Source organism: Struthio camelus, chromosome 39 (genome assembly GCF_040807025.1).
Source record: "Struthio camelus isolate bStrCam1 chromosome 39, bStrCam1.hap1, whole genome shotgun sequence".
Lineage (NCBI taxonomy): Eukaryota > Metazoa > Chordata > Aves > Struthioniformes > Struthionidae > Struthio > Struthio camelus.
In genome coordinates this window covers 315,620-338,488 of record NC_090980.1, presented here as the reverse complement: position 1 = coordinate 338,488, position 22,869 = coordinate 315,620, and the positions used below count along the sequence as shown (strand labels likewise).

At 68.1% G+C, this 22,869-nt stretch overlaps 2 protein-coding genes across 6 annotated transcripts; both read left to right on the top strand.

Moving 5' to 3' along the window:
• The first annotated feature begins 3,578 nt into the window (after nucleotides 1-3,578).
• ZNF574 (zinc finger protein 574) lies at nucleotides 3,579-8,058 on the top strand. The gene is made up of 2 exons (XM_068924291.1): nucleotides 3,579-3,648; nucleotides 4,588-8,058. Exon 2 carries the CDS (start codon nucleotides 4,777-4,779, stop codon nucleotides 7,330-7,332), a length of 2,556 nt encoding a protein of 851 aa, XP_068780392.1. The 5' UTR covers nucleotides 3,579-3,648; nucleotides 4,588-4,776; the 3' UTR covers nucleotides 7,333-8,058.
• A 1,372-nt stretch (nucleotides 8,059-9,430) lies between these two features.
• On the top strand, nucleotides 9,431-22,324 carry GRIK5 (glutamate ionotropic receptor kainate type subunit 5). 5 transcript variants are annotated; one of them, XM_068924285.1, is made up of 20 exons: nucleotides 9,431-9,458; nucleotides 12,044-12,176; nucleotides 12,594-12,758; nucleotides 13,422-13,519; nucleotides 13,886-14,051; nucleotides 14,698-14,876; nucleotides 15,053-15,106; nucleotides 15,205-15,366; nucleotides 15,971-16,123; nucleotides 16,554-16,658; nucleotides 17,162-17,269; nucleotides 17,872-18,066; nucleotides 18,464-18,577; nucleotides 18,657-18,766; nucleotides 19,449-19,622; nucleotides 19,714-19,879; nucleotides 20,472-20,697; nucleotides 20,843-20,971; nucleotides 21,102-21,223; nucleotides 21,494-22,324. In XM_068924285.1, the coding sequence occupies exons 2-20, from the start codon at nucleotides 12,092-12,094 to the stop codon at nucleotides 21,806-21,808; spliced, it is 2,826 nt and encodes a 941-aa protein (XP_068780386.1). In that variant the 5' UTR covers nucleotides 9,431-9,458; nucleotides 12,044-12,091; the 3' UTR covers nucleotides 21,809-22,324. The 5 variants fall into 5 exon arrangements, with proteins under 5 accessions (XP_068780386.1, XP_068780385.1, XP_068780384.1 ...); XM_068924284.1 differs by lacking the exon at nucleotides 9,431-9,458 and adding an exon at nucleotides 11,106-11,129; XM_068924283.1 differs by lacking the exon at nucleotides 9,431-9,458 and having other exon boundaries at nucleotides 11,292-12,176; nucleotides 17,872-18,045.
• The last annotated feature ends 545 nt before the right edge of the window (nucleotides 22,325-22,869 follow it).

The window sequence follows — 22,869 nt, the reverse complement described above, 5'->3', positions numbered from 1 at the left end:
GAGGTGACGATGATTCAGCTGCTGTGACGCAAGCCCCGGGGGGGCCTCGGGGACCTCCATGATGGTGCCACCTCGGGACCTCCACAGGGCCATCGCCTTGGGGACCACTGTGGCCTTGCGGATCTCCGCAATGGTATCACCTCAGAGACCTCCACAGGGTCACAGCCTTGGGGACCACCGTGGTCTTGGGGACCTCCACATGGCCATGGCCTTGGGGACCTCCATGGTCCAGTGGCCTCAGGACTTCCACAGTGTCATGGCCGTGGGGACCTCCTTGATGGTGCTGCCGAGGGGACCTCCACATGGCCTTGGGGATTTCTATGGTGTCATAGCCTTGGGGATCCCGCCAGCGTCATGGCCTTGGGTACCTCTGCAGGGCTGTGGCCGTGGGGACCTCCCTGGTGTTGTGGCCTCAGGGACCTCCGCAGTGTCATGTCCTTGGGGTCTGCTGCAGTGTCGTGGACTCATGGTCCTCTGTGGCACGAGGCTGTGCTGGATTAGGACTTTCTCTCTCTCTCTCTCTTCCCCCTTCACCCCCCACTGCATCCATTGGTGTTTTATAGAAGCAAATTACTCGTCTTGCAGCCAAAGAGGGCCGGAGCAGGAGGGAAGGGAGGCAGCTGCCCCCCGGCCCTGTGCCCGGCGGCCCCCTCTCCCGAGGCTCCTCGGACATATACCTCATAGACGTGCGCTCAACCAAATAGGCCTCAGCCTGCTGGCGTCAGCCAGCCCACCTTGCCCAGCTGTGTGCTGGTTCTAGGTTGGTCTTGGAGGAGGCTGGTGGGGCTGTGGGGGAGGTGCCCCCCACCCAGCTTGCTCCAGTGCCAAGTGCGAGGGGCTCTCGTGTGCTCGGTGGCTCCTTGGGTCTTGGTGGCTCCTCAATTCTCGGTGGCTCCTTAGTTCTCAGTGGCTCTCCGGTTCTTGGTGCATCTCCAGTTCTTGGTGCGTCTCCGGTTCTTGGCGCGTCTCTGGTTCTTGGTGCGTCTCCAGTTCATGGTGGCTTTCTGGGTCACAGTGTGTCTCTGGTTCTTGGTGGCTCTTGGGTTCTCAGTGCATCTCCAGTTCTTGGTGTGTCTCCGGTTCTTGGTGGCTCTCCGGTTCTTGGTACGTCTCCGGTTCTCGATGTGTCTCCAGTTCTTGGTGGCTCTCTGGCTCGGTGGTTCTCCGGTTCTTGGTGTTGCTCCGGTTCTTGATGGCTCTCTGGTTCTTGGTGCATCTCTGGTTCTTAGTGTGTCCCCAGTTGTTGGTGCAGCTCCAGTTCTTGGTTCCCCTTGAGCTCCAGGCTGGAGGATGCTGTAGCAGGAGCATGGAGGGGCTTTGCTGCCCCTATAGCCCACATGCTGGGGAGCCCCCGAGCGTGGAGCCGCACTGGTTGTTCTAGGTATCTCTTGCCGTTCTAGACATGCCAAGGGCAGCCCAGCCAGCCTGGTGAGGGATGTGGGGCCATGCCGGGCTGTGGAGGAGCCTTGTCGGGGGTCGCTCAGTTGGGACAGTCCAGCCCCAAAAGCCACCTTGGGGGTTTCCCTCACCTCGAACCCCGCTTGGGGGGACAGCTGGGCATGGCCGGGAGAGAGAGAGAGAGAGCGAGAGAGAAGAGAGAGAGAGAGACTTGCACTCCCAACCCATCCCTTCTCCCCATCCCCATCCTTATCCTTTATCCCTGTCCCCATCCCTTATCCTCGCCCCATCCCTTATCCTTGTCCCCATCGCTTATCCCCATCTCTATCCCTTATCCTTGTCCCCATTCCTCATCCTTGTCCCCATCCCTTCTCCCTGTCCTTCTCCCCCTCCCTATCCCTTATCCCTGTCCCTATCCTTTTCCCCATCCCTTCTCCCTGTCCCCATCCCCGCACCCTGTCCCCAGCCGAGCACCCGATGGCCCTTTGCAATGCCTCATCTGAACCCCGGAGCTGCCGGCCCCCGGGAACGGCCGGCCGGGCCCCCGGAGTGGCCTCGGGATGTTGGGAAGGGGGCGGCCGCGGCGGGAGGAGAGCGAAATACAGAGTAAACCAAAGATGTTCATTCACCACACACAACCCTGCTACCTTTTTGTAAGAGATGAAGAAATAAAATAACAGTAGGAAAAAAAAAAAAGCTTTAAAAAAAAAGCAAAAAAGAAAAGTCATAAAAAAAAAAAATCCCCCCGTTGCCACCCCCCTCCCGGCCGCAGTGGCCCCGGCCCCGGCCCAGGCCCCGCCGGCCCCCACAAATGTATATTTTTGACTCCGTGTCCTTGGGAACGGGAACATTCGATTCTCGCTGCGAGCGGCTGCGGGACCCCAGCCGGCCCCCAGCTACCAGGCTGGGCCCAGGGAGCCCCGCCCCCTTAGCCCCTCCCCTTTCTATTAGCCCCTCCCCTTGCCCTTAGCTCCTCCCCTTCTCTTAGCTCCCCCTTGGCCTTAGCCCCTCCCCTTGGCCTTAGCCCCTCCCTTCTCTTAGCTCCTCCCCTTGGTCATGTCCCCGCCCCCTTCCCTTAGCACCTCCCCTTGGCCATGACATTGCCCCTTCTCTTAGCTCCTCCCCTTCTATTAGCCCCTCCCTCCCCTTAGCCCCCCTTCTATTAGCACCTCCCCTTGGCCATGGCCCTGCCCCCTGCCCTTAGCCCCTCCCCTTCTCTTAGCTCCTCCCCTCTCTGCTAGCCCCACCCCTTGTCTTAGCCCCGCCCCTCTGCCCTAACCCAGCTCCCTCTGGCCCCGCCCCTCCCCAGGGGCTCCCCGGCCCGTGGCTCTGTCCCTGCCCCGTCCCCGGGTAGCCGCGTGCGTGACTTGATCTCCCGCCTCGTTCGTTGTTCGTGGTTTTTTCCGCTTCTTTTAACGACATTTTTTGTAACCGAGTGTGTCGCCCACGGGAACAATAAAGAAATGTACAGAGCCCCGCGCCGCCTCCGTGCCTCTGTCCGCCGGCCGGTCTGGGGCGGGGGGCGCCGGGGCCCCCGCTCTGCCCCAAGGCCCTGCTGGGAGCGTCCTGGGCCTGCTGGGTGGAGGGATGACCCCCCCCGCTTCTGCTTGGTACGCCCCAAACCACCCCCCCCCGCGCAGTGGTCTGACCCAGCTTCCCCCCACTGCGTTGGTTTCGCCCGAACCCCCCCCCGGGCTGCCAGGGTGGTTTGGCCCAACCCCCCTCAGTTTCCTCCTAGGCTCCCCCCCCAGAACTGCCCACAGTGGTTTGATCCACCCTCCCCCGTTGGTCTCACCCACCGCCCCCCCTCCCCACGCCCTTGGTCTTCTCCCAGGAGCCACCCCCCCACACACGCCCCGCGTGGTGCGGTCCACAATCCCCCCCCGGCAGTCGCCTCGTTGGTTCGCTCCAACCCCCCTCAACCGCCCCATGGGGCGCCCCAAGCCCCCCCCGGGCGCCCCACATTGGTTCGCTCCTCCCCCCCTCCCCGCGTTGGTTTGCCCCGCTCCCAACATGGCGGGGCTCCGCCCTGACGTCAGCGCGAGCTCTCTCCCCCGCCCCTATCACGCACCTCGCAGAGGCCGGCAAAGGGGGCGGGGCCGCGCGGCGCGCGCGCCCATTGGCCGAGAGCCCCGAGCGCGGCCTCTCGGATTGGCCGGGCCGCGACGGCCAATGGCGAGGCGGGATGTTGAGGGGTGCTGGCGGGGGGAGGGGGAGAGAGAGGGAGCGAGAGCGAGAGCGAGACGGGAGGTGAGGGGGGGCGGGGGAGGGGCAGGCCCGGGGGGGCCCGCGGGGGGGGGCCGGGACCCCGGGGGGGGCGGAGGGGCGACAGCGGCCTCGAGGGGCCCCGAGAGGGAGCAGGGCTCGGTGGGGGTCGGGGGGACCCTGGGGGGAGATGGGGGTCAGGGGGACCCCGAGAGGGAGCAGGGCTCGGTGGGGGTCGGGGGGACCCCGAGAGGGAGCAGGGACCCTGAGGGGAGATGGGGGTCAGGGAGACCCTGAGGGGGAGCAGGGCTCTGTGGGGGTTGGAGGGACCCTGAGGGGGAGATGGGGGTCAGGGAGACTCCGAGAGGGAGCAGGGCTCTGTGGGGGTCGGAAGGACCCTGAGGGGAGATGGGGGTCAGGGAGACCCTGAGAGGGAGCAGGGCTCTGCAGGGGTCAGGGGGAACCTGAGGGCAGGATGGGGGTCTGCGGGAGCCAGGGGGCCCTGAGGGAAGTGGGGCCTTTGGGGATCTGGGGGGCTGAGGGGTGACAGGGGCCTTGAGGGGAACCTTGAGGGGGCAGAGAGCTCTGTGGAGGTCGAGGGGAGCCATAGGGGAACACAGAAACCTATAGGGGCCAGGGAGGGGTGGCATAGGGGTCCTCAGGGTTTGGAGAGGACCCTGAGGGAGAACAGGGGCGTGTAGGGGTTGAGGGGGCCCAGGGCGTGGGTCTGAGGGGAACGGGGGGGGTCTCTAAGGGTCGAGGAGGCCTGTGGGGGGGCAATGGGGGGGCCCCAGGAGGTCGGGGTGCCCTGGGTGTGGGCCTGAGGGGCCTGGGCTTTGGGGTGGGACCCATGGCATGGCTCAGGGTGGCAGCGGTGGGCAAAGGGGCACATGAGGGGCAGTGAGAAGCTGGGGTGGGGGCTATGGGTGTCTCCCCAAAGGGGCTATGGGGTCTGTGGGTGACCGACTCCCGCTCTGTCCCCAGATCCCCCCCTTCTGCCGCAGCCGAGCGCGGACGCTGCCCCCGCCCGCAACCTGGAAGGCGGACGCCCCACCGCCCGTGCGCGCACCCCTGCCACCAGCCTGCGAGGCCAGCCCCTGAGCCGGTCCCCCCGCGGCCGAGCCCCGCGTCGTCCCCCCGCCGCGGCGGCCACCGCCGCCGCCTCTCGCGGGGATGGCGGAGCCGGCGGAGGAGACGGTGCTGTACGTGGAGCACCGCTACGTGTGCTCCGAGTGCAGCCACCTCTCGGCCTCGCTGGAGGAGGCCCTGCTGCACCAGCAGACCCACCTGGGCCCCGAGCAGCACTACGAGGTGGTGGGGCTGGCCGGTGACTACCAGGCCTTGGCGGTGCCCGAGAGCAGCCAGTACCAGTGCCTGGAGTGCGGGCAGCTCCTCGTGTCGCCCGGGCAGCTGCTGGAGCACCAGGAGATGCACATCAAGCTGCTGAGCCAGGAGCCCGAGCCGTCGCCGGCCAAGCCGCCCGCCGCCGGGCAGATCCACTACGAGTGCGTGGAGTGCAAAGCCCTCTTCAGCAGCCAGGAGGTGTGGCTGGCCCACCGGCAAAGCCACCGGACCCCGGCGCCCGAGCCGGCGGCACCCGAGCCGGCCCCGGCCCAGGGCCCGGGCCAAGCCCTGGTGGACCTGGAGCACTCCTACCGCAAGCCGGAGGAGGCCGGGGCCGAGGGCGGCACCGTGCAGCTGCTGCTCTACGAGTGCGGCGAGTGCCTGCAGCTCTTCCAGACGCCCAAGGACTTCCTGGAGCACCAGGCCACCCACCTGGCTGCCCCGGAGGCCCCCGCCTCGCCCCCGCCGGCGCCCGCGCCCGCCCCTGCCCCGGCGGCCAACGGCGGCGAGGTGACGGCCGGCGACCACAGCTACGAGCTGAAGAACGGCCCCGAGGAGGTGGCGGCGGGGGGGGCGGCGGCGGCGGCCGGGGGGGCGGCGGGGGGCTGGCGCCCGTCGCGGCGGCCCCGCCGCGGCCCCCAGGAGCACTGGTGCGCCGAGTGTGAGCAGCTCTTCCCTTCGGCCCACCAGCTGCAGCTGCACCTGCGGTGCCACCGCCTCGGCGCCTTCCAGTGCCCACTCTGCAGCAAGGTGCTGCCCTCGCCGCCCGCCCTGGAGCAGCACCTGGGCGGCCACAGCGGCGAGTCGCACTTCCTCTGCCTGGACTGCGGGCTGGCCTTCGACACCGAGGTGGTGCTGCTGGCCCACCGCCGCACCCACTCGCCCAACCCGCTGCACCGCTGCCCTTGCGGCAAGGCCTTCATCAACATGACCAAGTTCCTCTACCACCGCCGCACCCACGGGCCGCTGCCGCCCACCCCAGCGCCCGCCGAGCCCAGCCCCGCGCCCGAGGACGCGCCGCCGGAGCCGGCGGAGGCCAAGAAGCCGGGGGACGTGGTGCCGCTGGCCATCATCTACTCGGTGGATGGCGGGGAGACGCAGGGCCCCAGCTTCCGCTGCCTGATGTGCAGCAAGGTGTTCTCCAAGCACCTGCAGCTGGTGCGGCACCAGCGCTTCGTGCACCGCCTGGAGCGCCGGCACAAGTGCCCCACCTGCGGGAAGATGTTCAAGAAGAAGTCGCACGTGCGCAACCACCTGCTGACGCACACGGGCGAGCGGCCCTTCCACTGCAAGGAGTGCGGCAAGAGCTTCAACTCGCAGGCCAACCTGCTGCGGCACCGCCTGACGCACACCGGCGAGCGGCCCTACCAGTGCGAGGTGTGCCAGAAGCGCTTCACCCAGTCCTCCACCCTGCAGCAACACCTCTTTGTGCACAGCCGGCGCTACCCCTACAAGTGCCAGGAGTGCGGCGTGCACTTCCACCGGCCCTACCGCCTCCTCATGCACCGCTACCACCACACGGGCGAGTACCCCTACAAGTGCCAGCAGTGCGGGCGCTCCTTCCTGCTCCGGCGCCTGCTGGACGTGCACCAGCTGAGCCACGCGGGCCGCGAGCCCCAGGTGTGCGGGGGCTGCGGGGCCGCCTTCGTCACCGCCCTGCAGCTCCGGGAGCACAAGTGCGGCAAGGTCAGCCGCCGCTTCGAGTGCCCCACCTGCGGCAAGAAGGTGGGCTCGGCCGCCCGGCTCCGGGCCCACGAGCGGGTGCACGGCGGCCCCGGCGGTGGTGACGCAGCGGCGGCCTCGCCGGCAGCCCCCGCCACCGCAGCGGCGGCGGCCCCGGCCCCCCGGCGCCCGCCCTGCCCCAAGAGCTTCGAGTGCGGCGAGTGCAAGAAGCTGTTCAGCACGGAGACGTCGCTGCAGGTGCACCGGCGCATCCACACGGGCGAGCGGCCCTACCCCTGCCCCGACTGCGGCAAGGCCTTCCGGCAGTCCACCCACCTCAAGGACCACCGCCGGCTGCACACCGGCGAGAAGCCCTTCAAGTGCGAGGAGTGCGGCAAGGCCTTCACCATCGCCGTGCGGCTGGCCGAGCACCGGCGCATCCACACCGGCGAGCGGCCCTACCGCTGCGAGGCCTGCGGCAAGGCCTACCGCTCCTTCTCCAACCTCTGGAAGCACCGCAAGCTCCACCAGCAGCAGCGGCTGCAGCACGAGCGCGAGGCGCTGGCCGAGGCGCAGGCGGTGGCCGCCGCCGCCGACGGGCAGGACTACGGCAGCGCCCTGGCCATCATGGAGACCATCGAGATCTACCCCGCGCCCCCCGAGGCCGAGGCCGCCCCGGCCCCCGCCGGCCCCCTGGACAACATCCCCATCGGGGGCGTCTGAGCGGGGCCGGGGCGCGCCGGCTGGTGCGGCCGGGGGGGCTGGCGGCCACTGGCACCCCCCGGGGACGGCTCAGATCTGCTCCAGGGGCTTCTCCTCCTGTTTTGGGGGGCTGATGTCCCTGTGTCACCCCCCCTTGGGGTTGGCCCAGCTCTGATTCAGGGGATTCTCCCCCCGTTTTGGGGGGCTGATGTCCCCGTGTCACCCCCTGCCTTGGGGTCATCCCAGCTCTGATTCAGGGGATTCTCCCCCTGTTTTGGGGGACTGATGTCCCTGTGTCACCCCCTGCCTTGGGGTCAGTCCAGCTCTGATTCGGGGGTTTCTCCCCCCATTTTGGGGAGGTGATGGGGGTTGATGTCCCCATGTCACCCCCCCCTCTTGGGGACAGCCCAGCTCTGATTCAGGGGGCTCTCCCCTTGTTTTGGGGAGGTGATGGGGGTTGATGTCCCCATGTCACCCCCCGGACATCCCCAGTGCCCTGGCATGCAGTGGGGGGGGTCACTGCAGCCCCTCTCCCCATTGCCCCCATGTCTCTCTGCCTAGGGCACCCCTGTTTTGGAGGGGGGGGCCGCAGGGCTTTGCTCCCCCCCCCCCCGCACTGGGCCCTGCACTGCTGCCCCCCAGGCCCTAGTGGAGCGACTGCCTCCGTAATTGCCCCCCCAGCCCCCCCAATACCCTGTCACCGTGGGGGGAGGGGGATCATTATTTCCCATTGCAATTAAATGAGCGAGATGGACCCAGTATGTGTTTATTGGGGGGGGGGGGAAGGGCAGTAACCCCCTGGGGGGGGGGGGGCGGAAGAGCTATTGTCCGGGGAGGGCAAGAGGGCAGTTACCCTTGGGAGGGGGGCTTTTACCTGAGGGGGGGGCGCAGAACAACTGCTATCACCGCGGGGGGGGGGGGGTGCTGTTACCCTGGGGGGGGGGTAGGAGGGCTTTTACCCCTTGGAGGAGATGGTGGTGTTGCTCCTGGCGGGGGAGATATGTTGCCCCCCAAAGGGGTCCGATTGCCCTGCAATGGGGGGGCAGGATAGCGGTCCCCCTGGGGGGGGGTTAATACCTCCGGGGGGGGATCATATTACCCCGGGGGGGGTTTAATACCCCGAGGAGGCCCTATTGCTGCCGGAGGAGGGGCAGGAGGGCAGTTCCCCCCTGGGGGGGGAATTAATGCCCTGGGGGGAGTTCTAATGCCCTGGGGGGGGGGGTCCCATTGCCCCCGGGGGGCCGCGCCGGGGCTCGGGGTCTCCCCACGGGGGTCGGGGGGGGGAATGTCGCGGTCTCCCCCGCAGCAGTGTCGCGGGGGGAGGGTCGGGGTAGCGCAAGGCCCCGCCCCCCGTGGCGTTCGCCCCGCCCCCTCCCGGCGCGCTCCCGCCCCGCTCCCCCCCCCGCGCCGCGCGCTCCCGCCGCCGCCCCCCCCCCCCCGCCGCCGTCGCCGCGCGCGCCCGCCGGCCCCGGGGCTGCAGCCGCCGCGTCCGCCGCCCCCCGCGCCCCCGCCCCGCCCCTCCCCCCCCCGCCCCCCGGGCGGTCCCACGCGGGTCGGGGGGGGGAATGTCGCGGTCTCCCCCGCAGCAGTGTCGCGGGGGGAGGGTCGGGGTAGCGCAAGGCCCCGCCCCCCGTGGCGTTCGCCCCGCCCCCTCCCGGCGCGCTCCCGCCCCGCTCCCCCCCCCGCGCCGCGCGCTCCCGCCGCCGCCCCCCCCCCCCCGCCGCCGTCGCCGCGCGCGCCCGCCGGCCCCGGGGCTGCAGCCGCCGCGTCCGCCGCCCCCCGCGCCCCCGCCCCGCCCCTCCCCCCCCCGCCCCCCGGGCGGTCCCACGCGGGGGGGGGGAGGGAGGCGCCCCCCCCACCCCCGGTAAGCACCGGGGGGGCCCGGGAGAAGGGGGGGGCGGATGCCCGGTGGCCCCCCCCGGCGCTCCGAGCACCCCCCCGCCCTTCCCGGGGGGGGGCCCCGGGACCGGCCCCCCCCCTCCCCATCGCCTCCCCTCGCCGCCGTCGGAGCCGCGTGCAGCGAGGACCGGGGGGGCCCGGACGGGCCCTGCCCCCCCCCGCCGCCGCCGCCGCCGCACCGGGCGGAGGAGACACGGCTCGGCCCCCCCCCCCGGGCCGGGGGGGCTGCGGCGGCCGCGCAGCGCGTCGTAAGTGCCGGGGGGGCGGCGGCGGCGGGGGGGCCGGGGCCGGGGGGGGAGCGGGTCTGCGGGCACCGGGGGGGCCCCGGGCACCGGCCGCCTCCTGCCCCGGCCCCGCGTCCGACCCGCCGCCGCCCTCCGCAGCCTCCCCGGCCCCTTCCCCAGCCCCCCTTTCCCCATCCCTCCATCCCCTTCTCCTCCATCCTCCCTTTCCCCATCCGTCTATTCCCCCTTTCCTGCATCCCTCCGTCCCCCTCTCTCCATCCCCCCTTTCTCCATCCCTCCATCCTCCATCCCCTTTTCCTCCGTCCCCCCTTCTCCGTCCCCCCTTTCTCCATCCCTCCATCCCCTTCTCCTCCATTTTTCCCATCCCTCCATCCCCTTCTCCATTCCCTCATCTCTTCATCCCCCTCTCCTCCACCCCGTTTCTCCATCCCCTTTTCCTCCCTCCCTCGCTCCCGTTCCCTCCATCCCTCTGTGCCCACATCTCTGCTCCATCCCCTTCACCTCCATCCCTCGCTCCCCCATTTCCCCATCCCTCCACTCCCTCATCCCTCTGATCCCTCCATCCCTCCGTTCTCCCCATCCCCTGCTCCACTCCTATATTCCTCCTCCATCAATCCCTTCTCTGTCTCCTTCCCTGTCTCCTTCCCTTCTTCCTCATCTCTCCACATCTCCCTCCATCCCTCCGCTTACCCGTCCTCCATCCCTCATTCCCTGCCATCCCTCCACCCATCTTTCCATCCTTCTATTTCCTACTCCCTCCATCCTCCTCTTCTCCCGTCCCTCCAGCCTTTCATCCATCCCATCCTCTTCCTCAGTCCTTTCTCCCATCCCTCCATCCCTCCATCCCTTGCTCCTGGCCCCCGCGCTCTCCTTCCTCCCTTTCCTGCTCCTTCCACTGCACCCCGACCCCTTCAGGACTCGGGGTGCTGGGGGGGGGGGCAGAAACACCCCGGGGGGCAGGGCCTAGGGGTGCCCCAAATCTGTGGGGTTCCTGGGGTCTGGCAGGGCCTGGGGGTCCCCAAATGAGGGGCCTGGGGGGGTCTGGCAGGGCCTGAGGGTCCCCAAATGAGGGGACTGGGGGAGTCCGGCAGGGTGGGGGGGTCCCCAAATGAAGGGGACTGGGGGGGTCTCTAGATGAGGGGGACTGTGGGGGGTCTTGGGGTCCCTAGATGGGGGGTGATTGAGGCACCCCCGGGCCAAGAGGTCCCCAAATGCAGGGTCCTGGAGGGGGGGATCCCCTTCCGACACGGGGTTTTTGCCCCCACCCCCGGGACTGGTGGGGGAGGGGCGCCCCGTGGGCAGGGGAGAGGGCCGGCGGGTGGGGGAGGGGGCGCCCCGTCCCCCTCATTGCCCCCCCCCGGGGTTGCCTGGCAACCGCAGCATCCATGGGAGCTGAATCCCGTTGCCCGGCAACCGTTACCCGGACACGGGGCAGCTGCCCCAGGCATGAATGGGGCCCTGCGAGCTCCCCCCCACCATGGGGCCCGGGACCCCTCACGGTGCCCTGTGACCCCTCACGGTGCCCTGTGACCCCCCCCTCATGCTGTGACACCCCCCCATGGTGCCCAGGACTCCCCCGCAGTGTGCTGGGACCCCCCCCCACACACACACAGTGTCCTGGGACCCCTGCATGCTGTGACCCCCCCCGGTGGTGCCCTGGTTGGCATGGGAGAGGTGAGGGAGTGTGGGGAGTTCCCTGCAGATATTGGGGGGTTATGGGGGTCCCAGGGCCCTGGGGGGGCCTTGGGGGGGCCCAAGGGGCAAGGAGAGGCCTGGGGAAGGGGTGAATGGGAGTCCTTGAGGGTCCCCCCTCCTCCACACACCCACAGCCTGGGGGTGAAGGGGGGGTCCCCGAGGGAGGGTCCCCAGGGGTGCAGGGGTCCCTGAGTGTCCCTAGGAGTCCTCAGGGATGCAGGAGTTTGTGGGGAGTCGCAGGGGGTGTGCAGGAGAGTCTCAGGGACCCAGGGGCCACAGGAAGTCCTGGCGGTGCTGGGGAGGGTCCCTGGGGGTCCCAGAGGTGCAGAGGGGTCCCTGGGGGCTACAGGGATCTCTGGGGAGCAGACGGGCTTCCTGGGGGGGTCCCAGGAGTGCGGGAAGGGGGTCCCTGGATTGTGGGAGCAGTTCCAAGGGTGTAGGAGTTTGATGGGTGCAAGAGGTGTCCCAGGGGTGCAGAGGGGGTGCAAGGAGTCCCAATGTGAATGGAGGGGTGCATAGAGGGGTGCCACGGGTGTAGGGAGTGCCAGGGGTGCATGGTTGGGTGCAGATGGGTCCAGACATTAATGGTAGGGGTCCCAGGGGGGCCCCTGGGGTGCATGGTTGGGTGCAGGGGATCCTGAGTGCATGGGAGGGGGGTCCCAGTGGTGCGTGGAGGAGACCCAGGGGTGCATGGATGGATGCAAGGGGTTCTGGATGAATGGAGGCATCCCAGGGATGCACAGGGGGGTCCCAGGGGCACAGGGGTGGTCCCAGGGGGTGCACAGAAGGTCCCAGAGGTGCAGGGGAGTCCCCTGGGCACATGGCCTTGGGGGTCCCCAGGGCACTGGGGGGGGTCTCAGGGTGCCCGGCACCCACTGAGCGCACGGTGGCAGGCGGCGAGCGGGGCCGCGGCCGACCTTCTCCATGAGGAGCGGAGGAAGATGCCGGCGTCGCCCGCGGTCCTGCTGCTGCTGGTGGCCGCCTTCGCGCCCCGGAGCCGCCAGGTGCTCTCGTCCCTGCGCATGGGTAAGGGCATGGCTGGGGGGGGGCATGGGGGGCCATTTGGGGACATCAGGGCCATGGGGCAATGGGGGAGCCCAGGGGGATGAGACCTGGGGGGATATTTGGGGACCTGTGGGGCATGGGAGGATATTTGGGGGCAGGGGGGGACATTTGGGGCAGAGGCCATGGAGGGATATTTGGGGGCATGGGGGATATTTGAGGACATGGGGGCACAGTGGGTTCAGGGGGTATTTGGGGACATGGGGGGGATATTTGGGAGGGATGCAGGGCTGGGGTACGGGGGGATATTTGGGGACATGAGAGGCACAGGGGCATATTTGGGGACACAGGGGGGATATTTGGGGAGCTGAGGAGCACAGGGGGGTGTTGGGGGGCAAGGGGGGAGCTGGCAGGGCAGCGTGGCCCATCCCGCACCCCCAGCGGCCATCCTGGACGACCGGACGGTGTGCGGGCGCGGGGAGCGCCTGGCCCTGGCCCTGGCCCGCGAGCACATCAACGGCATCCTGGAGGCGCCGGCCCGCGCCCGCCTCGAGGTCGACATCTTCGAGCTGCAGCGCGACAGCCAGTACGAGACCACCGACACCAGTGAGTGTCGCCGTGCTGGAGCTGCACGGGGGGGGGGCGGGGGGGGTGCGAGGTGCTGCACGGGGGTGCACATGTCGCATGGGAGCGTGCACCGTGGGAGAAGGGCTGCATGGGGCTTTGCGAGGCACGCGGGCACATGCACTGCAGGAGAGGGGCTGCAAGAAAGCGTGCAAGGTGCTGCATGGGGTTGTGCAAGGCATGAGCGGTGCTGTATGTGGGTGTGCGACGTGCACGGGAGTGTGCAAGGCATGCTAGGTGCTTCACGGGGGGCGTGTGGAGGTGCAACCGTGCAAGCCATGCATGTGCCATGGCTGTCCAAGTTACGTGCAAGTGGCACAGATGTCACGGCAGCCGTGCAAAGGGCAGCCGTGCAAGGAGGCCTTGAGGTGCGTGTGCGAGGAGGCGGTGCGAGGTGCACGTGTGAGGAGCAGCAGTGTGAGCTGTGCGTGCAAGGAGGCCGTGCAAGGTGCACACAGCATGTGTGAGGGGCAGCTGTGCGAGGTGCACGTGTGAGGAGGCCGTGCAAGGCACTTGTGCGAGATGTGCGTGCGAGGCACAGCTGTGCAAGATGCCTGTGCAAGATGCAGCTGTGCACAACACTTGTGCGACACAGGCGCACGTGCGAGGCACAGCCGTGCGGTGACGCTCCCCCCCCCCCCACAGTGTGCCAGATCCTGCCCAAGGGGGTCGTCTCCGTGCTGGGTCCAGCCTCCAGCCCCGCATCGGCCTCCACCGTCAGCCACATCTGTGGGGAGAAGGAGGTGAGTGGCGGGGGGGGCAGTGCCCCCCCCATGGGCCCCCTCATCACCCCTTCCCAGACTGGCTAGGCCCCCCCCCCCCAGGGTCCCCATGGCTCCCCAGGTCCCCCCTTCCCCCATTTCCCCCCCCGGCTGATGCTGCCCCCCAGGTCCCCACCATGTCTCTGTCTCCCCCAGGGTGATCCTGCCCCCCCCGTGTCCCCCAGGTGATGCTGCCCCCCAGGTCCCCCCATGTCCCCCAGGGTGATCCTGCCCCCGCCTCCCCATGTCCCCCAGGGTGATGCTGCCCCCCAGGTCCCCCTGTGTCCCCTGGATGACACTGCCCCCCAGGTCCCCCACCTCCCCCACGCCTGACGGCACCCCCCCCAGATCCCGCACATCAAGGTGGGCCCCGAGGAGACCCCCAAGCTGCAGTACCTGCGCTTCGCGGCCGTGAGCCTCTACCCCAGCAACGAGGACGTGAGCCTGGCGCTGGGCCACATCCTGCGCAGCTTCCGCTACCCGGCCGCCTCCCTCATCTGCGCCAAGGCCGAGTGTGAGCCGCGCCGCGGGCGCCGGGGCGCACGGGGACCAGCGGGGACGGGGATGGGGCCGGGGTGCAGGGGGCCGGGGGGACTCTGGGGCACACGGGGATGGGCACAGGGACTGGGGACGCTCCAGGGTGCACAGGCGTGTGGCACACAGGGATGGGGATGGGGCACGTGGGGATGGGGGCACGAGGACGGGGGACATAGGGATGGGGGGCTCTGGGGCATATGGGAGGGGGGGCATGGGGGGACCTGGGGATAGGGGACACTCTGGGATGTGGGGACAGGGATGAGGACCGGGGATAGGGGGCACCAGGGTAATGAGGATGGGGGGGCTCCAGGGGATGTGGGGCGGATGGGGGCCATGAGGACACAGGGAAATGGGGGCACAGGGAGAAGTGGGGATAGGGATTGGGGATGGGGGCACTAGAGGATGTGGGGACAGGGATGGGGACCGGGGATGGGGGGCACCAGGGCACACGGGGACAGGGGCACAGGTTTGGGACAGGGGCAAGGGGATACCTGGCACCGGGCACATGGGGACAGGGACATGGGGAGCAGCAGGGGACATGGGGACATGGGCACAGGGACGGGGGCATGGGGATGGGGGGCACCAGGGACGAGGACGAGGGGTCCCTGACGCGGTGCCCCCAGGCCTGCTGCGGCTAGAGGAGCTGGTGCGGCAGTTCCTCATCTCGCGCGAGACGCTCTCGGTGCGGATGCTCGACGACTCGCAGGACCCCACGCCGCTGCTCAAGGAGATCCGCGACGACAAGATCACCACCATCATCATCGACGCCAACGCCTCCGTCTCCCACCTCGTCCTCAGCAAGGTGGGCGCGGGGCGGGTGGGATCGCGCCGCGGGGCTGGGGACCGTGGGAAAGCTGGTGCTGTGGGGGTCTGGGGACCGTGGGAAAGCTGGCGCCATGGGGCTGGCGACCGTGGGAAAGCTCACACACCATGGGGCTGGTGCCGTGGGGCCGCTCCGAGCGCTGCCCTCTCCCCCAGGCCTCGGAGCTGGGCATGACATCGGCTTTCTACAAGTACATCCTGACCACCATGGTGAGTGGGGACCACCGCGTCCCCCGACTCCCCTGTCCCCACATCTCCCCCGTGTGCCCCTCGTGCCCTGACCCGCGTCACCGTCCCACTCCGGGCAGGACTTCCCCATGCTGCGGCTGGACGCGCTGGCGGACGCCCCCTCCACCATCCTCGGCTTCTCCATGTTCAACACCAGCCACCCCTTCTACCTGGAGTTTGTCCGCAGCCTCAACATGTCCTGGCGCGAGAACTGCGAGCTCAGCCCCTACCCTGGCCCAGCGGTGAGACCCCAAAACCCCATGGGGAGGAGACCCAAAATCTGAGGGGGGGGTGCTCCAAATGCTGGGGGGGACCCTAAGCACCATTGGGGGGGCACCATGGCATGGTTGGGACCCTCAGACATCTGCATGAGACCCCCAAACATCTGGGAGAGACCTCAAATACCTGAGGGAGCCCCGAAAACCCTAGGGGACCCCAAAATACCTGAAGGGTCCCCCCGAGCAGCTCAGGGAGCCCCAAAGCAGATGTCCAGGGGACTGTAAGGGGGTGCAAGGAGTGCAGAACCTCATCCTGTCCTCATCCTGGTGCTGTCCCCATCCCATCCCCATTCCTGTTCCCATTGCCATGCCCTTCCTCATCCCCATCTCCATCCTGGTCCTGTCCCTGTCCCCATTCCTGTCCCCATCCCCATTTCCATCCCCATCCTCATTCCTGTCCCCATCCCATCCCTATCCCATCTCCATCCTGGTCCTGTCACCATCCCTGTCCCCATCTCCATCCCATTCCCATCCTGGTCCTGTCCCCATCCCCATCCCCATCCTGTCCCTTTTCCTGTCCTCATCCCATCCTGTTGCTGTCCTCGTCCCCGTCCCCGTGTCCCCACAGCTCTCGGCGGCGCTGATGTTCGATGCGGTGCACGTGGTGGTGGGGGCCGTGCGGGAGCTGAACCGCAGCCAGGAGATCGGGGTCCGGCCCCTCGCCTGCAACTCCGCCAGCATCTGGCAGCACGGCACCAGCCTCATGAACTACCTGCGCATGGTGAGCCCTGAACCTCCTGGGGGGCCCAAACCTCACAAAGGTCCTCAAAACCTCCTGGGGACCCCAAAACCTTGCTGGGGGTTCCCAAAATCTCCTGGTGGGCCCCTAAATCTTTCTGAACCTCCCGGGGGCCTCAAAGCCTCCCAGGGGGCCCCCAAACCTCCTGGAGCCCCCAGAACCTTACTGAAGGTCCCTAAAACATCCTGGTGAGCCCCAAAAGCTCTCTGGAGCTTTCAGAGGTCCCCCAAACCTCCCTGGGGGGGTCCCAAAACCACCTTAGAGCTCACAGAGGTCCCCAAAACCTCTGTGGGGGCCCCAAGTCCTCCTGGTGGGGCTGGGGCCTCAATGCTCCTCGGGGTCCTGAACCTGTCCCCCCCCACCATGTTCGTGTCCCCCCATGTCTCCCCCCCCCACCATGTTCCCCCGGCAGGTAGAGTATGATGGACTGACAGGGCGTGTGGAGTTCAACAGCAAGGGCCAGCGCACGAACTACACCCTGCACGTGCTGGAGAAGGGGCGCCATGGGCACCGCGAGGTGAGCGCCCCACGGGTGCGCCCCACGTGGTGCGCCGGGCCTGGTCTTGCACCCCACGCTGTGCCCCACCCTCTGCGCTGCACCCCGCATTGCACCCTGTGCCGTGCCCCACACTGAGCTCCGTGCGCTGCCCCCCTTATTGCACCCCACACCACACTCCATGCACTGCACTGTGCCCCATGCCGTGCCCCACACTGCATTGCCCCACTCTGCACCCTACATCGCACCCCCCCATACTGCACCCCACACTACGCCCCATGCTACATTGCCCAGCACCCCGCATTGCACCCCACATGCTACACCCCACTCTGGATCATCCTGCACCCCACATTGCACCCCATGCACTGCACCCCACTCTGCACCCCGCATTGCACCCCCCACACACACTGCACCCCACGCTGTGCTGCCCTGCATCGCCCTGCACAGCACCCCACACTCCCGCTGCCCCCTGGGGCCCCCTCAGTCCCCCCGCAGCCCCCCCAGCCCGGTGTGTGCCTCCCCAGGTGGGCGTGTGGTACTCGAACCGGACGCTGGCCATGAACGCCACCACGCTGGCCATCAATGCCTCCGACAGCCTCGCCAACAAGACCCTCATCATCACCACCATACTGGTGAGCCCGGGAGGCCAGGGGGGCTGGGGGCTCTGCTCTGTGCCCTCAGGGTCCCCCCCCCAGGGTCTTCATATGGGGGCATTGATGGGCCCATGGGGTCCCACCATGCCTGCTCTGCTCCCCAAGAGGACTTCATCTGGGGTCCCACTGTATCCTCTGAGAGGTTTTCATCTGGGATCGCATTAAGTCCCACTGAGGGGGTCCCCATTGGGGTCTCCACCTGGGGACACCCATTGGAGTGCTCCTAGACCACCCTGTGGGGCCTCTGTGTCTCTGTTTGGGGGGGGTCCCACTATGCCCTGCTGTGACCTTCAGGGGGTTCCATTAGGTCCCCCTGAGGTGTCCCCACTGGGGTTCCCAAATTAGGTCCCTTTGGGTGTCCCTTGTGCCCCCCAGTGGGATCCCCTTGTGGTCTCCATTTTGGTCCTTTTGGGGTCCTGCCATCCCCTCCATGGAGTGCCCATCCATGGTGCCCTTGGGGGGGTCCCACTGTCCTCCACGGGGGTTGCTGCCGCGCACAGGGTGTAGGTGTATGCGTGTTGGTGTCCCCACGGGATGGGGCGGCTGCCCCGACTCATGCCTGTGGCCGTGCCCCACCGCAGGAGAACCCCTACGTGATGCGGGTGGGGGGCGCGGGCGGCGCCGAGCGCTACGAGGGCTTCTGCGTGGACATGCTGCAGGAGCTGGCCGGGCTCCTCAAGTTCCGCTTCCACATCAAGCTGGTGGAGGACGGGCTCTACGGGGCGCCCGAGCCCAACGGCTCCTGGACCGGCATGGTGGGCGAGCTCATCAACCGGGTAGGCGCGGGCGGCACTGGGGGACTCTGGGGCAGCCTGCGGGGGATGCTGTGGGGCTCTAGAGCAGCCTGTGGGGGATGCTGTGGGTCTGGGGGGTGCTCCGGAGCAGCCTGTGGGGGACATCATGGGTCTGGGAGTGCCTAGGGGCAGCCCATGGGGGACGCTGTGGGGCTCAGGGGCAGCCTGTGGGGTATGCCGTGGGTCTGGGGGGTGCTCCAGAGCAGCCTGTGGGGAACACCGTGGGGCTCAGGGGTGCCCAGGGACAACTCATGGGGGGTGCCGTGGGTCTGGGGGTGCCTAGGGGCAGCCCCTGGGGGGTGCTGTGGGGCTCTGGGGCAGCCCGTGGGGGATGCCATGGGGCCTTGACACCCCCCCCTTCTCGGGTTGTCCCCCCCAGAAGGCCGACCTGGCAGTGGCCGCCTTCACCATCACGGCGGAGCGGGAGAAGGTCATCGACTTCTCCAAGCCCTTCATGACGCTGGGCATCAGCATCCTCTACCGGGTGCACATGGTACGGGGGGGCTGGGCCGGGCCGGGCCGCGCCGGGGCCACGCCAAGCCGAGGGGGGGTCTCACGCCGTGTCCCCGCAGGGCCGCAAGCCGGGGTATTTCTCCTTCCTAGACCCCTTCTCACCCGCCGTCTGGCTCTTCATGCTCCTCGCCTACCTGGCCGTCAGCTGCGTCCTCTTCCTGGCTGCGCGGTGAGAGCCTGGGGGGACCCCCGATATCCTCCCCAACCCTCCAGACCACTGGGGCATCAATATCCCCCATAAGCCCAAAAGCAATGTCAGACCCTGGGTGCACCCCCAAGCTCTGGAGAGACCCTCAACTCTCCCCGGACTCCAAGGGCACCTCAATATCTCCTCCAGACCCTAGAGGCACCCTGATGTCTGCCCCAGACCCCAGGGGCACCCCCCAACCCCTGGAGGGACCCCCAAATCCCTCCAGACCCCAGGGGCACCCCGATATCCCCCCAAAACCCTAGGGGCAGCCCCAAACCTTGGAGAGACCCCAAAATTCCCTCAGGCCCCAGGGGCACCCCAATATCCCCTCCAAGACCCTAGGGGGGAACCCCAAAATCCTCCTCTAACTCCAAGGGGGCACCACCAGATCCTGGGAACAACCCCAGACCACACCACTGGCCTCCCCAAATGCCTGCAAACCGATTTCCCCCCCCCGACTCCAAAGGCCCCCCCCAAAATCCCAAGGGACCCCTGGCTGCAGAGCTATGAGGGTGTCCTAGGGCAGCCTGCAGGGGGCGCTGTGGGGCTCAGGGGCATGCAGGTGGCCAAGGCTGTGCCGGGGTGGGGGGGACACGTGATGGAGGGGGACACATGGTGGAGGGACCTCCTCCCGGCATCCCTGACGATGTCCCTCCGGCAGACTGAGCCCCTACGAGTGGTACAACCCGCACCCCTGCCTGCGGGAGCGGCACAACCTCCTGGAGAACCAGTACACGCTGGGCAACAGCCTCTGGTTCCCCGTCGGCGGCTTCATGCAGCAGGGCTCCGAAATCATGCCCCGCGCCCTCTCCACCCGCTGCGTCAGCGGGGTCTGGTGAGCCGGGGCGGGTGGCCGCGGTGGTGGTGGTGGGGCCCTGGCCTTGGGCTGCCCCCGCTGACCCCCTGCCTCTGGGGCCATCCTGCAGGTGGGCCTTCACCCTCATCATCATCTCCTCCTACACGGCCAACTTGGCCGCCTTCCTCACCGTGCAGCGGATGGAGGTGCCCATCGAGTCGGCTGACGACTTGGCCGACCAGACCAACATCGAGTACGGCACCATCCATGCCGGCTCCACCATGACCTTCTTCCAGGTGAGGCTCTGGCCCCCGGCCCCGGCGGGAGACCCCAGGAGGGATGGGAACATGACAGGGGACAACATAGCTGCAAATCCCACCAGCTGCCACAGCTGTGCCCAACCCATCGCAACCCAATCCAGCCTGGCTCAATCCAACAGAACAAACCCAATTCAACCCAACCCAGCCATAAAAGCCCAACCTAGCCTGGCTTTATCCAACCCAACCCAATACAGCCCAGCCGAACAAGCCCAATGCAACTCAACCCAACCTGGCTCAATCTAACAGAACAAACCCAATTCAACTCAACCCAGCCAAAAAAGCCTAACCCAAACCAGCTCAACGCAGCTCGAACTAACCCAATGTTGGTCAATCCAACCCAGTTGAACAAGCCTAACTCAGCTCAACCCAACCCAAACTAACCCAATGTGGGTCATCCCAACCGAGCACAGCCCAACTGAACAAACCTAACTCAACCCAACGCAACCCAGGTCAACTCAACAAAATAAACCAATTCAACAAAACCCAATCTGACACAACCCCCACCAGCCATCCCGCCTGCCCCCGCAGCTGCCTTGCCGGTGAGCCCCCTGTGCCCGTCTCCCCCCAGAACTCGCGGTACCAGACCTACCAGCGCATGTGGAACTACATGCAGTCAAAGCAACCGAGTGTCTTTGTGAAGAGCACGGAGGAGGGCATCGCCCGGGTAATGAACTCCAAGTACGCCTTCCTGCTGGAGTCCACCATGAACGAGTACCACCGCCGGCACAACTGCAACCTCACCCAGATTGGTGGGCTGCTGGATACCAAGGGCTACGGCATCGGGATGCCTCTGGGTAGGGGTCCAACGACATGTGGGGCCACCTCTGGGCGCAGTGCAGGCGGGTTGGGGGTGAGAGGAGCTGGCTGGGCTGGAGAGGGAGGTAGACACCAAGCCCCGGTCTGATCTCATCTGGACCCCTATCCTGCCCCCCGCTCCAGGCTCACCGTTTCGGGACGAGATCACCCTGGCAATCCTGCAGCTGCAGGAGAACAACCGGCTGGAAATCCTCAAGCGGAAGTGGTGGGAAGGGGGGCACTGCCCAAAGGAGGAGGACCACCGAGCCAAAGGTGCGGAAGGAACCCACGTGTCCGGGGCAGGGAAGAGGTTCAAGGGGGGTAAAGGCCAGCAGGGCTCCCTGGGGCCTGGGGGACAGCAGAGATGGGGGGGGGGCTCCCTTCTGACCTCTGCATCCCTCAGGGCTGGGCATGGAGAACATCGGGGGCATCTTCGTGGTGCTCGTCTGCGGCCTCATCGTCGCCATCTTTGTGGCCGTCATGGAGTTCGTCTGGTCCACGCGCCGCTCTGCCGAGACCGAGGAGGTGAGGGACCCAGGTGTCTGGGGTGGGGGGGGGACACACCAACTGGGTCAGACCAGGCTGGGCAAGGAGGGGACCCAGGTGTCCAGGGTTGGACCTGGCTGGGGGGCAGGAGACCCAGGTGTCCAGTGTTGGGCCATGATGGGCTGGGCAGGGAGGGGCCCAGGTGTCCGAGGTTAGCCAGGGAGAGGATGGAAGTGTCTGAGCCAGAGTGGGCTGGGGGGGCCAGGAGGGGGCCCAGGCGTCTGACTGACCCCCCCCATCCCCCCGCAGATCTCGCTGTGCGCCGAGATGCTCCGGGAGCTGCGTCACGCCGTGTCCTGCCGCAAGCCCGCGCGTGCCCGGAGGCGCCGGCGGCCCCCGCCGCGGGGAGGGGGGGGCCCGGGGGGGGCCCCGTCACTGCGTGAGATGCGTTTCAGCAACGGCAAGCTCTACTCGGGGACCCAGGTGTCCGAGGGGGCCCCCCCGCCCTGCACCCACGTCCGCGTCTGCCCCGAGTGTCGGCGCATCCAGGCGCTGCGGGCGGCCCCACCGGCCCCCCGGGGCCCCCCGCCGCCCCCCGAGGGGGGGTCTCGTGACCAGGAGTGACCCCCGCCTTGTACGCCGTGCGTATGCCAGGACTTGGGGGAACGAAGAGGGAGAGGGAGCCAGGACCGGCCCCTCCCCCCCGAAAAGGCCCCCCCTCCGGACTCAGCAACCCCCCCCACCCTACTCCAAGCCCCCCCTCAAACTGCTCTGTGCCTTCCCGGGGGGGCTGCTGCCCCCCACCCTGCCGGGGGGATGGGACCCCCATGCCGTGCCTGGAAGGATTTGGGGGACCCCCCCCGCCACTGCAAGGGGGAGCAGAGGAGGATGGACCCCCCCCCATGCACGGACCGGCCGCGGTGGGCCACGGACACACGGGCCCCCCCCATGGACATGGGGCAGCGGGGCGCTCTGGGGAGGGGGCGGCCTCCCCCGTTTCTCTCGGCCCCTGGGGGGGGCTGTTGTTATTATTATTATTATTTTATTTTCCTTTCTGGGTTTTTTTCTCCCTTTTTCTTGTTTTTTTTTCCCCTCTTTTCTTTGGGTGACGTCTCCGCGGCCCCCAATAAACCCAGCGAGTCTTTTACGGGAGAGGCGCCCGAGTCGTCTGCCTCCGCCATGTGCCCCCAGCCCCCACCCCCCCACTCCGCTGCCCCTCGACGTCCCCCCCCCCCGGGGGGCCCAGGCGTCCGGGCGCCCCCGGCCCTCCGGAGCTGCAGTTCCGCCGCGCGGCCGCCAGGGGGCGACGCAGCGCCCGTGGCCGCGGAGGGGGCGGGGCCGTGAGGCGCTGGATGCAAATGAGATGCAAATGAGCCCCCCGCAAAAGGCGGTAGGTTAAAAGGAATGCAAATGAGACCGTGCAGGGGGCGGGGCGAGGGCTAATGAGGGGAAGGGGCTGCCCCCTCGGGGGGATGCAACTCCGCCCCCCACTACCCCCCCACTTCCCGGGGGATAAGAGGGGGCATGTACAGTGTAAGGGACCCAGGCGTCCAGATGCCCCCGCCACCCACGCGGGACCCAGGCGTCCGGGCCGCCCTCCCCCCCCCCCCCCCCAGCACGGAGAGTCTCGGGACCCGCCGTAACCCGACGCCGGGGGGGGGCCGGGGGGGAACAGCTGCCTCCGG